Source organism: Colletotrichum acutatum (genome assembly GCF_030867785.1).
Source record: "Colletotrichum acutatum strain CBS 112980 chromosome Unknown BDZ83scaffold_20, whole genome shotgun sequence".
NCBI lineage: Eukaryota > Fungi > Ascomycota > Sordariomycetes > Glomerellales > Glomerellaceae > Colletotrichum > Colletotrichum acutatum.
The window spans coordinates 224,143-238,745 of record NW_026849014.1 but is presented as its reverse complement, the minus strand read 5'-3'; the positions used below and the strand labels follow the sequence as shown (position 1 = coordinate 238,745).

The 14,603-nt window shown below is 54.4% G+C and overlaps 4 protein-coding genes across 4 annotated transcripts; 1 reads left to right on the top strand and 3 right to left on the bottom strand.

Moving 5' to 3' along the window:
* Positions 1-64: 64 nt before the first annotated feature.
* On the top strand, positions 65-814 carry BDZ83DRAFT_717380 (uncharacterized protein; the record flags this gene model as incomplete). Its single annotated transcript, XM_060511943.1, has 3 exons — positions 65-249; positions 305-611; positions 677-814. 3 exons carry the CDS (start codon positions 65-67, stop codon positions 812-814), a joined length of 630 nt encoding a protein of 209 aa, XP_060368051.1.
* BDZ83DRAFT_170097 (fungal-specific transcription factor domain-containing protein) lies at positions 803-2,596 on the bottom strand. Its single transcript, XM_060501462.1, has 4 exons — positions 2,385-2,596; positions 1,842-2,315; positions 1,498-1,781; positions 803-1,442 (listed from the first exon to the last, which is right to left on the bottom strand). Exons 1-4 carry the CDS (start codon positions 2,466-2,468, stop codon positions 896-898), a joined length of 1,389 nt encoding a protein of 462 aa, XP_060368050.1. The 5' UTR covers positions 2,469-2,596; the 3' UTR covers positions 803-895.
* Positions 2,597-9,780: 7,184 nt separating this feature from the next.
* On the bottom strand, positions 9,781-11,448 carry BDZ83DRAFT_665526 (uncharacterized protein; the record flags this gene model as incomplete). The annotated part of the gene is made up of 5 exons (XM_060511087.1): positions 11,369-11,448; positions 10,638-11,209; positions 10,473-10,575; positions 10,107-10,405; positions 9,781-10,010 (listed from the first exon to the last, which is right to left on the bottom strand). Coding segments are annotated over exons 1-5 (1,272 nt in total), but the record flags the coding sequence as incomplete, so codon positions are not given.
* A 1,113-nt stretch (positions 11,449-12,561) lies between these two features.
* Positions 12,562-14,014, bottom strand: BDZ83DRAFT_768679 (cytochrome P450; the record flags this gene model as incomplete). Its single annotated transcript, XM_060515315.1, has 2 exons — positions 12,562-12,932; positions 13,007-14,014. The coding sequence occupies 2 exons, from the start codon at positions 14,012-14,014 to the stop codon at positions 12,747-12,749; spliced, it is 1,194 nt and encodes a 397-aa protein (XP_060368048.1). The 3' UTR covers positions 12,562-12,746.
* Positions 14,015-14,603: the final 589 nt, after the last annotated feature.

Genomic DNA, 14,603 nt, shown 5'->3' with positions numbered 1-14,603 from the left:
GAGCCGAAAACACTCATCATTCTCACTTCTAAGCATCTCATCTGAGACCTCGTCGCACTTCACAATGCAATCCTACCACTTCCTTCTCACTGCCCTTGCCGCGACAACGATTGGAGCAACATGTCTCCCATCATACCCCGGTTGCCCTGCCTTCCCGTCATCCATGATCACCTTCTCTGCCGGCTTCGAACAGCCACAGCCACCTCTGATCAAGCCAGAGTATCAGGCCAGTTTTGTTCAGCATAAATGGTAACTTTCTTCTGGCCGGCAAAAATATTACATCCTTTCTAATCGCGAGAGCTAGGAATGCGAACCTGTCGCATATCACGACTGGCTACATCGACAACTCCCCTTCTGGAGCTTTTGTCCGTGTGGGCGAAGCCTACGAGGGTCAGATTTCGTGGTCCCTCTTTGACTATTCCAACGTTAGCGAGTCAGGCCTCGTGGACAACACGATGACGACGTATGGCCCAAACTCCACCACCCCGAGCGTGTGGAGGGGTTATGTGAATTCGAATTTTCCCATCTTCCAGAGTAATATTCTGGTCGAAGCCGGAGCAGTCTATGAAGGACTGGTACAGAGAAATTTCATCCCATCGCCTGTTGCCGCGGTAAGAGACCCTCTCTGCCATCTCAATTTCTCTCCCGTGAACCGTCGAGCTGACCATTTGTTCAGTGGAGCATCATGTACCAGGACGCCATTCCGGTGACGGTTTACGTCAATGAATGCGATGTTGTCGTTGGCTACGACTACTTTGCCCCCGACTTGCGAACCCGGGTGATCATGGAGTTCTTCAACATTCTGGCGAAGTGAGGTTTGAACCAGGTTTACCTGGTGCTCAAATACTCGTGTCAAGCAAGGTCGGCTTGTTGTACTTTACATTCGTCCTGTAACTTATTTCTCGATGCAGAGAGACTCCTGCTTTGAAATATCGTCTCGTACTCTTTCTGCGTGCCGGTATTCCCACAACTCCTGCAAATCCCTTTTGATTCTTCCCGAGACTGCAAACCCTTTTTGTGCTATTCTGTCAAGCAATCTCACAGTCTCTTCCTTTTGCGAAGACTGACTTGTGTTTGCCCCGGCCATTCGGAGAGGGAACAGAAGTAACACTCCCGGCATGTTTGAATGTTCGAGGATCTGGTTGGACAGAGCTACCACAGCGGTTACGTGAGCCTCGACTTCATGTGCTCTCAGCGAGGGAATATCTTGCTCCTCCCAACATGTATAGAAGGTATAGTTCATCGACAAAAACAGCTGGAGAGCATTGTAGTTTGATAAAGCTAGCATGCAATACGGATCATGGTGATCATCATGCAGTATCATCTGGTCGTGCCAGCTGCGAAATCGCTGCTGGAAACACCGACCTTCCTCAGCTAGAGCCTGCATCGCCGGGTGCCCAGGTCGTAGTGCCTCCGGAATTGACTCGATTCGGTCAAAGAACCTATACCATGTTTTGAGCTTTGATTCAAACTTAGTAAGAATGCGGCTTTACTTACGCTTTACTAAAGGAAGAGATTTCGATCAGGAGGTCGAAGGTTGTCTCTACTTGACTTGCCGGGTTTGCGACAAGCTCTCGTCGAGACTTTGACCACGGCTCCTGCGACAAAAACGTATCTTCTCCGTACATAATAGCTCTGTTGGCCTCGAGCGATCTAAATGCTCCGAAGAGTCTCCTGTCAAGTTGGCACGACCGTCTCGTTGCTGCTACACTCTGGATGATCCTAGCTGTCCCGTAGAGCATGTGCTTAGCCCACCGGTCTCCAGAAGTTTCAATCATCAACTTTCAACGACGGTCAGTAAATAGGATGCAAAAGAGAGAGAACAATGGTTGGAGTATCACCTCGAATAGCCCGAGAAGTAGCGTACACCAGAGAACTCCACCGCAGCGGAATGCGTCTGGTACCTGCAGTCGAGCTCGGAGCGTCTTGATGGATTCCCCGTACGACGCAAAGGCAACGGTGTAAGGTGACTGCTGCCCACGAGAGGACTTCACGGTTGCTCGCCGGCTGGCTTCAAGTGCGCCGATCGCTGTGAGCACTTGCCCGAGTGGCAAGCATGTTTGGGCCAGGGGTAAGAGGTCGGCAGCCAAGCCATTGAACTCGTCTGTGAACAGACAACGTTTCATGAATAGATCAAAATAGTCGAGGTAGGGGATATCGCTGTGTATATTGATTTGTGTCGACAGTCCAGCGACTTGCATGGTTTCTTCACAGGATTCGGAGCTGATGAAGTGCACTCCGGTCGCCGAGATGGTTTGAGGTAGGCACTTTTTCTTGGTTCGAGTACAGTACTCGCAGGGAGAACCACCTTGACACTTATTTGGTCGTATGCGTGAGTTCCAAGTAACGCCATGTGTGGGAATGAGTCGTTCATGGGTACTTACCTTGATACGCCTTCTGACGCATGGCTGACAACGCGTCCGTCTCCTGCGGTGATCCAGGGGGCCGACCTCACGCTTCATATTCATTTGAGTGTTGCGACATGAATGTTTATATGTGCGAGTATATTTCCCATCTCCCGAGGGCGGGAATACAAACAGGAGACGCGCAGCATATCAGTGATCTCGCTGGTCTACAATTCCTGATGAGTCGGGAGTGGTCACTGGTGGCAGTGCGAGCTTATACGTAAGCTCCACTGCCACCCCGTACTAGTAGGCAGCCTTACTCGATTTAGAAGTAATTGAGCGCAGTGGACCCTCAGCAGCGCCTGAAAGCGCAGTAGCTGATCCCTCAATTGATCGAATACACTCATGACGCTGCGAGACAGATACGGTTGAAACTTATTTACTGTTTAATACCCACCATCGGACAGGCCCATACGCCTTCACCATATAACGGACTGGGCATGTGCGACCCAGGTCGGCGCTAGCATGATAATTAGAGAACCATAGTACGTACCTGGAAGTTGGAGAAGCCAAAAACCCCCATCGGCCACCACCACCAAAACCCACCGCATCCGCCCATGCTATCCATCGTCACCAACCAGGACAAAACGACGACAGCTTCACAAAACAGAATTTCAAAAACATACAACACCAGGTATTCGCTGGTCGTCACCGACCCAACTACTAATCCGGCCCTCATTGGCTTGTCTATGGGAGAGCGGACGGGATCCCGAATTTTCCAATGGGTATGGTCGTATGTGGTAGTTCGGAGGGAATAGCAGGCCTCTGAAGCTCAGCGTACGGTGGTGCCCACTCGATTTCCATGAAGCGATACGTGAATTCGTTTCAAAATTGGTCCCGGCTCTCAATCAAAGCTAATACCTCGCTATTGAGTTTCAACCTCGGTTACTTACAGGCGCCGACGATTCTCCCTAGCTTATGTCGTGGTTAAAGACCCATGTGCCGTTGGGGTGGGGAAAATGCCGCCGCTGTGTTGTCAACATACATGACACCCGCGCCTGGAGGCACAACTCACGGCAGATGGGAACGGCATTCGATTAAGATAGAACATTAAATACAGTCGTCTTGAACTATAGGCAAGTCGTCGAAGAGCTTTCTTCAAGGAAACGCGTGCACAAGTGGAATGCCCTGCACGTTTTGGGGTTCACCTCCATATGGCTTATTCCAGTAGATGGAAGACCAACGCTATAGCAGATCGGTGGTGGTCTTGAGGGGAACTCCTAGTATACAGCCACACATTTGTGCTACATATTCATGAGGCCCGGAGTGCTCTAAAGTATTAGTCCAAGCCGAGAGATGGTATGAGCATGTAGACAGGAAACGATGGCTTCAGCTCAGTGACAATATAGACATTACAAACCCGGCATCCTAAGCTATCTTCAAGTCTCCAAGACTTTGCACCAAGTTGTGAACATAATCCATGGTATTCTCATCATACACCGTACCTCGGGTCTTGTCAAACGGCCCACCACTTGGGCCAGCCGTGTTCAACTCGACTTGCGACTTATCCAGCTGTTGTTGTTGTTGTTGTTGTATTTAACGCCGTGGCGGCCGGGCTAGAGCCCTTACCGCAGACCTCCCGAAGGGTATATGGCGTGGAGGGCCGTGAGCCAAGGCTACCTACTCTACAGTACGTCGTCTCTTTACATCGTCCTCCAAATCATGCCTTGTGGCCACTACGCGTTCTGTCTGTCCCCGGTTCCCGCTGGTGCCCCAGTTTCATTCTTTCCCAAATCGTCCCTTGGAATCGGGAGGTTCTTTGTAGTCCGCACTCACACCTACGTAGGTGTGGATGCTGCTACCGCAGACAGATCTTCTGGAAGAAGTCCGTCACGCGGAGAAAGGCCTCGAAGCCTCGTGGGTCGGTGATTAATCTCTTGAAGTAGGCCTCGAGAGATCCCATAGGGCCTATGGGCTCGGGCATACTGCGAGAGTGGAGGGTCGGCCACCGTTGCCTCCTCGCCAGCGTTAGTCGACAGTAGACCAGGTGGTCCACGTCTTTCGCCTCTCCACAAGAGCACATCATTAGAGCGTCGTCGTGGTTGAAACGTCGGTGATATTGCTCGAAGTCCCCGTGACCCGATCGTGCCGCCAGCAGGTGATGTAACGTAGCCCGCGGCAAGGCCAGTTCAGGAGGGCTGGACAGAGCTGCCTCAAGCCCCAAGTCCGCGTACCGCGGCCTTCGCTCTTTATACCACCATCTCCTGTGCTGGCTTTGTAATTTTTCCCTTGCAAGCCGCTTGATGCCCGCTAGTGTTGCCATTTGACCCATCCGCGCCGGCAGTGTCGTTCCTTCTTTGGCCAGCCGGTCCGCGGCCTCGTTTCCTTCGATGCCCTGGTGTCCCGGGGACCAGTGCGTCCGTATATCAAATATCCTGGCCGCTTCTTGGATTTCGAGGAACGCGTCTTGTGACGAGTCCGGCGCCTTGCCGCGGATGCCTTGTATAACGCTGGTGTTGTCGATACATATGTGGATTGGATGACCGCGATTGGTGAGCAGAGCCCTTCTGAGGCCGGTTCGCGCCCCTTCGACCTCGGCGTCGAACACTTCTGCTAGTCCGAGTCGGCCGCACCCTTGCGCTATGCGTTTGGAGTCTCGGTAGATGACGAAGCCGTACCCCACGGCTCCGTTCGTCGCCCTGGAGCCGTCCGAGAAGACGATCATATGGCTTTCCGGTACTGTCTTTAGCCAGCGCTCGAAAGCTTTCGCAGCCTCTTCTTTGCATTGAACTACTATCTGATCCTGTGAGCTTGGCAGGTACTGTGATTGGAGGAACGTTGGTCTTCCGCATCTTGGCAGAAGTTCAGCCGTCCGTTGTAGTCTCGTCTGTTGCTGTCCCTGCTGGGAGAGCCGCGCGACTAGCGGGTGTCGGCGATCAATCCTCTGCAGTCGGACTGCGGCCCGTAAACGGACGCCTTCTAAGGCGACTTTGGCTGACGGTAAGCCGGCGTCTCGGAGGAGGCTACTGGTTGGCGTTGTCCTCCAGACAGGTAGAACGATCCTTGCTGCCGCTGTAATGACGCTGTCGATCTTCTGCACGAGCCCCTTCTGGCCTGTGTTGACGGGTCTTCCTTGGAAAGGCGGACTCGTGTCTGTCTCCGCTTGGCGTCTCGAAGCCGGCTTCGTGATACCTGCGTACCATGTTTCGGCGCCGAAGAGCGCGATCGGCAGTACGTAGGAGACGACGGCTTTTCGCACGGCGGCCGCTGGCAGTCCTCTCTTTGTGTTTGTAAGCTGCCTCAGGTGTTGAGCTGCCTTCTTTGCCGCAGCTACTCTTGTGTCGACGTGGTGCCGGAAGGACAGTCTCTTGTCGAACCAGACACCCAGCCAGCGTACAGGATTTGTCGAGGCCTTGACCACCAAATCCCCCGCCCTGACCTCTGGCAGCTCCGCTGGCTGGCTGTGCTTCCTAGTAAAGTGGATGACCTCGCACTTGCTCGGGTCGAAGGAGACCTTGTTCTCCGAGCCCCATCTGAGAATGCCGGCTGCGCTTCGGTTGAGTATTGCGACGTTGCTCTCCAGGGAGGGGCTGATGGCCAGAGTGGCGATGTCGTCCGCGTACCCGAATCGCGCGTCCGGGTCGTCTTCAAGGATCTCCGCGATGTAGAGCAGAAAGACGATGGGAGATAGTGGCGACCCCTGAGGCAGCCCGCATGACAGAGGAAAGTATTCCGTCGTGCTTTCTTCCAGTCGGACTCTGGCGATGCGGTTGCAGCAGAAGCTGAAGATGAGTCTAATCAAGCCGTGTGGCCATCCCTGCTGACGCAGTCTAATGACGAGCCGGTTCCGAAGGACGGAGTCGAACGCCCCTTTTACGTCCATAGTCAGAAGCGTCGCCGTGAGCCCTTTTAGGAGGGCCGTTTCGATATCGTGGGCGAGGCAGGTCGTCAGATCGACGGCTGACCTGCCTTGTAGAGCTCCGATCTGTTGCGGACTGACGATGCGCTCGACAATCGCCAGAGAAGCCATCCTTCTGGCTATTAGTCTCTCGAGTCCTTTGCCCAAGCACGAGAGGAGCGCGATCGGCCGCCAGGACCCGGGCTTGGAGGCATCCCTGCCGGCCTTCTGGATCATGACCACCTCAGCTCTGCGGAAAGGCAGAGGAAAGTGGCCGGCCCGCATACAGGACTGGAATAGCTGCCTGACCGGCTCCGAGATGACGCCCCAGCAGGCCTGGAGGAGGCGCGTGGTGATCCCGTCCACACCAGGGGTCGTTGTCTTTGTTAAGGTGGCCGTCTTCACTTCTTCTCCGCTAACATTGTCCTGCCAAGTAATCGCTCGCCTTGGGACGACGGGTACGTCAAACGGATTACCCGGTGCGTCATCTTCCGCACTAAACCTGTCGAGAAGGGCTTCCCGAAGCGCTTGGGCCTTTTCGTCAGTATCCTCGATCGTCTGGTTGTCCACAACCAATGGGGGTGCTCTGGTCAGTGGGCTCGCCTTCCGCCAACCCATGATCTGGTACAGGTCCCGGTCTGAAGCGACTCCATCGATCTTTCCGGCCCAGTATGCTCGCTTAGCCTTCCTCACCGTGCTCAGGAACGCCTTTCGTTTCTCCATTAGATAAAGGTGCGCATCTTGCTCCGTCTCCCAGGCTTGTTGGTTGCGGGCAGCACGGTATGCTCTGTGGGCCTCTGCGCATTCCTCCGTCCACCAAGCCGCGCCTTTACCATGTTTTCCTCTCTTCTTGCCGACCGCCTCAATGGCTCGGGAGAAGAGCTCGACGATGTGACTTGCCTGCCCGTCCAGGTCTTCCGGAGTAGGTTGATCCCCCAGATTGGGCATCGCAGCTAGCCCCCCTTCGATCAGGTCTCTCAGCCGAGGCAGCGCCGAGTCGGGCACTGACAGTGGCCGTGGCTGCGGGTGGCCCTCTCCCTGTGACACTGGGCGTTTGAATAGTGGTATGACGGCCACGATGGCCTCGTGGTCAGCTCCCGGGTGTAACTGTGGGCTGACCTGCGCGTGCGCAAAAGGGATATTAGAGAAAGCCAGGTCCAGGACATGTCCGCAATCCTGGGTTGCCACCCCAACTTCGCTGATAAGAGAGAGATTGTGGCCGTCTGCCCAGCCTGCGATGTCATCTCCCCGGTTCCCGTTCCTCGTCCCGGGCTCCCAAGAGTAGTGGTGCGCGTTGAAGTCACCCGCGATCAAAGCTCGCTCCGGGGGTTTGAGTTCTAGCAGTATCTCTGTTGTGCGGCTGTGGGGGTCGCGGGGTTGTCTGTACACGTTGACGATAGTCGTCGTTTTATCGACCACCAGCCACAGTACGTCTCTCGTGTGGACAGGCCTCTGCTGCTCCACCGTCATCCCTATCCCCTTGCGTGTGTAGGTCAATACTCTCGGTCTGGTTCCTTCGCTGTCCCAGAAGTCGACCGGGACGAAAGAGTCGAAACCCGGGTGCGTGTTGAGTTGCACGTTTACCGTCCTTCCAGCCCGTCCAGGGTTCCTGGACGAGGACCACATCTATCTGAGCATCCCAGCAGAGCTGCAGGAAAGCCGTGTGCGCCGGGGAGATCTTTCCGACGTTGCCCTGCGCAACGCGTAGCATCCGTGGGGTCGCCGCTCTCGGCTTACGTCTCCGAGTCGAGTTCGAGGTGGGTGTAGGCATTCGCGACGTTGTAGTTTGGCTTCTGTGCTGCCCGTTGGCTCCTGCTTGGCATGGGTAGCACGGGACGGTCGATGTAGGCGTTGTCGGGGGAGTCTTCGGCTTCGCCTTCGTCCGCCTCGTCTTCATCCATGCTGCTGCTGTCAGTGCTTCCGTCACCGAGGCAAACGATCGAGCTTGCGGAGGGCGTTCTCGTGCGCGCGCGCTTGGCGCCGGGTTGCTGGTTCTGGCTGGTGGAGGTAGGGACGCCTGCCGCCTCCTGGCTACTGTCGGATCGAGTAGCCTTGTACAGAGTGTCCGATGCTTTCTGGCCGGCCTTCCGGATCCGAGCTCGCTCCTTTCGACCGGGAAGGGAGACGACGCCGTTTACGACCGAGGGCCTCGCTGGGCAGTCTGTGTGGCTGGCTTGGAAGGGGCCGCAGCAGTTGGCACACTGGGGCCTGGCCATGCAGGGTCCCGTTTCGTGTGAATCGGAAGGTCTTCCGCAGTTGCTGCAGATCAGTCGTCGTCCGCAGAACCGGTTGGAGTGGTAGCCCTGGCAGCCGGGGTCGTGTCGGATGAGCGTCCTTCGTTTCTTGACGGGCAGAGATCTGCCGCTTTGGTTGAAGAGCCTGAAGGGCGTGACCTCTGATGTGAATGATATGAGCCAAGATATTTCGTTCGTGGCTGGGTTGGGCCCAAGGCGGGACGGTCGGGCAAGGACAGGCTTCTGTCCTGTCTGTGCGAAGACCTCATCCTCAACGAGCGTAGCTGGGTCCAGGACGTCCCCGCCAATGCTGTGTAGTTTTGTTGGGCATCGCGGCACAACGTAAGTGTACCACTTGATAGGCGTCTCGACTTGGTGGGCGCCGAGGCATTCCGCCAGCTTTGCCTTACTTGCAAGTAGTCTTTCCTGGATTTGCTTGTTTCGCGGCTTCAGAGAGTAACCTGTGCTGACATGGTAGACGTGGGGAAGGTCCGCTAGCCCCAGGCCAACGGCCTTACAGACGATCTGTCGTACGGCGAACGGTGCGATCTTCCGAGCGGCCGCTAGGCTTTCTTCCGGGACGCGGGCAAAGATGCGGAGGTCCTCCTTCGGCTGCGCCTGCGGCTGATCCTGGGCGGGGAGTGGGGCCTTCGGGCGGGCAGAGCTCTGGCAGCTCTGGCCGCTCCGGGTCGCCGCAGTGGTGTTGCCCGCCATCGGTGCGACGACAGCCGCCCAACTCCGGGCCGCTATTGGGCTTGTCTCGTGATTGATCAGTCTCTTGAGGGTTTGAATGACATAGGCAGTGGCTTCTTTCGCGATCTGCTTTCTAGAACCGTCAAAGCTGGCGACAACGCTGTCGACGGACCGTGCAATGGTCAGAAAGACGTCTTTCCGTGCCTCGTACTGTCTAGCTTCTTCTGCAAGGGCTGTCAAGACGGACCCTGTGGCAGATCCGCTCGGAGCAGATGCGGTAGAGGCTGCGGGCCCCTCGGCCGAGGTAGGGGCGTCGGTGGTGGCATCAAGCTGGCTTCCCGTCAGGCTGGGCCGAGTCGGCTGTGCCTCGGCGTCGCGGCGTCGCTTAGCTCTTGAGGTGGGGTTCGGCTCCGGAGGTGTCCCGGAGCCTGGTTCGGGGTCGGCTTGGTCGGCCGACATCAGTCCGGTGCCCGACGGCGGCTGTGAGGCCATCGCGGATGCGGGCTCCGGTAAGGAGAGGTGAAGAGTTTTCGGCTGTTAGTAATTTGGTGGTAGGCTCATTCATTCACTAACAGCAGATGCCAAGAAAAATTAGGCGAGAGGGAAGTTGCGACTTATCCAGCATCAACTGAGCAAGCATCCAAAATTCCTTTGCGTGGCGTATGAAACCCAGCCGTCGCCACAATTCGTCGCACAGCAGGAGACCGGGTGAATTTTCAACAACCCAGCTGTCGGCCTGGTCATAGAGCGAAATCCATCGGTTCAACCCCATCTGAAGGTGCCACGACCCGCTGTTGGGCGCGAGAGATACCTCGTAGTGGAAGCCGAGGGTGTGTAATGCTAAGTTGTATCGCGTAAGCGTCTGCCCTCGTTTGCGTGTAAACAACACCTGAAGTACTATCAAAAGGAAAGATTCAACTGAAGTAAGGTACATACCAGTGATGCCCGTGAACAGGTTCAGCATGCTGAGACCCGCTAGACCTTGGCAAGTTTCTTCGTCGCTGAGGTGGTTGTTGCACATGGCCTCGACGAGATCAACGACTCGCATCTGAGCTTGTCTCGGTTCGCTCGAGATCCAATTATGTAGGAGAACGAAGCACTCTTCTTGAGAGGACGCTTGGAAGCAAGAGTCGGGGCAGACGAGACTCATTCTCATCTCGGCGACGACGAGTCTCGGAGGTGAGTTGTGGAAGATGACAAACGCACCATCGAGTAGGAAGATGTAGGTCCCAGTTCTATGTATCGTAGATCAGCCTCTGCTTGTCTTTTTGGGAATTCCATGTCTTCTATATGGTAACTCACCGAATAAGCATCTCCAGTAATACAAACCTTTTCCAACTGAAAGTGGAGGAATAATCAACCGGCAGCTTATGACGGGAAAGATCACCTAAACCAAAGTCTCTTGCTGCCTGAACGAAGGGCGGTCAGCTGGTAACGGGAGGACTATGTGCAAGATTTGGATCTGACTTACATCCAAGACAACAGCATATCTGTTCCTCCGGATACGACGCTTACTCGGTTTAACACCCTCCCAATACTGTATCAGACAAACCAAGTAGGCAGCTTGGATCGCTTCGAGGCGCCTATAGACCGCGTCATCGTCACATGAGATGGAATCGTCAACAGTGATAGACTCGTCAAGAAGAGCCTCGTCGAGGAAGGCGAGTTCTTCTACACTATTGAACCAAATGTTGGCGTTCGCGCGGACGCTCGGCGACGGAGAGAGGCATGCTCCCAAGACGGCCATGGCGGCGATGAGCATGGGCGATGCGTTGGAGGTCGAGAAGGATGGTTTGTGAATGATGGGGCAGTTAGGATACCAACACGACCAGAACAGCTCGAGGTTGTCTTGTAGTCTTTGAGGGGAGAAGAAGTTGTGACAGGAGAACTCGATGGAGCTGGACCAGGAGATGTTGATTTTGCTACCTCTTGGTTTGCTGATGGTGATGTCTTTCAGCATTGCTACAATTTTGAACGTCACGTCAGAAGCCTCCTCCACATGAGACTGGGGGATTTGATCGTTGGGCCGGTTATTGAGGCTGTATTGGGATTCGGTCGAGAACGAGACAGGAGGGTTTTGGCTACTACGCCATAGTGAGTTAGTCTCTGCGGTGAGGGGGAATACCGAGCGTAAGTAGCTGTCCCAAATGCGACCATCGCACCTGAGGTTTGGTTTCCGCATCTGCTGGAGTAGCAACTGTCGTTCTTGGAGCGAGCCACATTCAAAGGACTGCGCCAGGCCCGCGAACTTGGTAAACCTTTTCATATAGTTGAAGTGATACTTGATTGTGTTCTGTGCCTGAGTCTCGTATGGGAAGTCGAATGTAGAGTAGACCAGGCCGGGAATGAGCAAGTCGGACGGCTCCTCAGCATGATAATGGAAGGGACCGTCTAGGTCTAAATCGTCGGTTAGAGGTTCGTCTAGATATGTTTCTAGAATGACGCCTTCAGTCGCAGGCATGTAAAATAGGCCGTCGCTGGAAGCGCGCTCATCGAGTGGTGTGGTCGGAACTGGAGATTCTTGGGCCATGGGTCGTTCCGTCAGAGTACCTGATTTAGCATCGCTGCGGTTCTTGTCTGCCATAGGTGATGTATCCCGTTGTGTATCATGTGCAGCCAAAGTATGGTTCTCATCGCTGGTGATCTGTGCTGTATATGTGCAAGGCCTATTGTCCTTTAGACAAGTACGACATGGCCACTGAGAACTGCAAGCTCGCTTGCGATGGCTGCAACGATCGCAGGCTGTCTTCTTCTTGCCTCTAGTGTTTTGAGGAAGCTGCGGAATTTCTACATCGGCCCGAAGCCTCTCCTTGCAGGCCTTGAAATGACGTTTAAGAACGTCCCTGTTCCGAATGTAGTTGGGCTTTAGCTTAGTCGTCCCTTCACATGAAATGGGCTTACTTGCCTGCGCCCGAAAGATTGCGAACAGAAATGGCAGTTGAAAGGGCGGCTGGTGCTATCTGCGGCGGAGCCTCAATGTCAGAAATTCCTTTCATTGAGCGTGGAAGGTGAGAGATTGGGCTTATATACGCATCACTTCGTGGCGTTGAAGATGTTCGAGACGTGTGAACTTTCGGTCACACACTTGGCAGGAGAAGCCAGAGGCAGCAGGAGAAGATAGCGTGCTGGAAGCCATGATTGATGAAATTATCAGTGTCGGGAATCATGGGGCGGCTAGACACGACGCGTGGGTGATCGGGGGTGATGGTTCTTCAAGGTTATATCTTCATGAAATACCGTTTGCTTCCCCGGACGTTCCCCCAATGTGGATCTGCGGGGAACCGCGCCTTGCCGGGAGGATCGGCAGAGAGGGGGCGTGGAGGGCTATTTCTGGCCACACTGGTTATCGAGTATGCCACTTTACTTACCTTACGTACCTCACCTGAGATATGGATATTCAACACAAGCAGCTTGAGTTCTGTCAGAAACTCGAATACAGGGCTTTCTTATCTGTTTATTGGTTGATACCACTATTTCACGCGATGCCTGTGCATGTATGGGCTGATCTGGAGGTTTTCCATTGTCCGATTGATTTCATCTTCTAACCGAGAGCTAAACACTAGTCACTGATCTAGATCAACATCTACGCTTTACGCGTACCCAGAAGTTCCTCTGAAAAGCAAACCATTGCGTCTTTGTTTGCCAGGGGCGGTCCAGATCCACTAACGAAGCATCAAATCTACGGAAGAACTGCGCAATGAAATTGTGCATTTCGACCGTGGCCAAGTTCTTCCCTACGCAGCTTCTGCTTCCCATACCGAACTGTAATCGCGTTAGCCACCCTTTGCTGCCCTCTCTGATGACCACACAGGGGGGAGATTCGGACGTGTTCTTACCGTTGTCAAATGGGAGTTCCAATACTTGATCTTTTCCCCATGGTTTGCATCAGTCGCAATCCATCTCTCAGGCTTCCACTCATCGGCGTCTGGGCCAAATATTTCCATCGACCTGTTCATCGAAGCGGGACTTATGCCACAGATCGTGCCTTCCGGCACTGCCACATCATCCAGTTGCAAGCCTCCGGGACCAACCACGCGGGGAAGTTGATACTGAATGGAAGGGTGCAGTCTCGTACTTTCTTTGATGACGGCGGATAGGAACGGTAGTTTGGACGACTCTAAGAACTCAATGTCTCGCCCTGTCTTTTCGAGTCCCAAAGAGCAGTACGCTTCATCAATTTCTGCCTGGAGCCGAACGATCGCTTCGGGGTGAAGAAGAAGCGAGCCCAGCGTGGCAAGAATGCCAACAGTTGTCGTATCTGCTCCAGCGCCCAGAATATTGACGCCTTCCATCATGACATCGCCCTTCGTGACCGGCTGCCCCGACATGTCCCTAGCGTCGATGAACAGCTGCAACATGTCTCGCCGCTTGGAGCCGAGGCCATTTCGATAGCGCTCGTCGACGCGGACCTCCAGCCAGTCCACAAACCGGGAGAAGGCTTGGAGCCGTTGGCCGCCAAAGGACTTGAGGGCCCACTGTGCGATGCGATTGTTGAACCACGTCATTTGAAGTGGCATGTTGCCCATGTTCGCCATGAGCCAGAAGCCGTCATGGATTGACCGGATGATGCCGTCGACATCCTTTCCCTTCTCGATGAAACCGATAGGGCCTCCCAAGGCCAGGCTGCCAACCACGTCAAAGGCGAAGTAGTTTGCCCACTCATCCATGCGAACCGGAGCATTCCTATCGGCAAACTCTCCCATTCTCTGCCACATGGAGATTGCGACACCTTGTATCAAGGGCTCCATGGATTGGATGGAAGTCATGGAGTACCCGGACGAGACGCGAGACCGCAGATGCCGATGAGTCTTGATGTCCCTCACGGCGAAGAAACTCATACTCATGTTGGGAACGGTCCAAGTATCGTACCATTTGCTCTGTGAGCTACAGTCAGATAATAAAAGCCATAGATTGACAAAATTCTGGTTATAGCTTAGGTTCCTGACCTTTACAACTTTCTGACCATGGCCGTATAGTGCCTTCAGACCGGCTTCATCAACAATGCTCAATTCGTTTGGGGCAATGCGAACGACGTTCCCGTACTTCCGATGCAGTAGGACAATATCTTGGTGCCATGTCCCTCGAAAGTACTTGTGGGATCTCCAGGCTTCGCTGAAACGGGCCAGCCATGGCCCCGGGACACTACTGAGGGGATGGAAGAAGACGTTGCATATGGTCGAAGAGGACCAGAGGAGTAGAACAACCGCAAACACCATCGCATAATTCCAATTGCCCATGATATCTCTGGCAGAGGACATAAACCCATCGCGTGGTAGGCTCGGGGGTTGCGTCGAGGGGGGAACATCTTTTTTCCTGCGTGAATAATAGTGATAATATCTGGGAATATCGCTTGACCTCACACGGTGAGTTCGTTTGATACATAGATAGGGGTTTCCTTTGCCGTTTACATGGTACCACTGCGCGTATCCATCA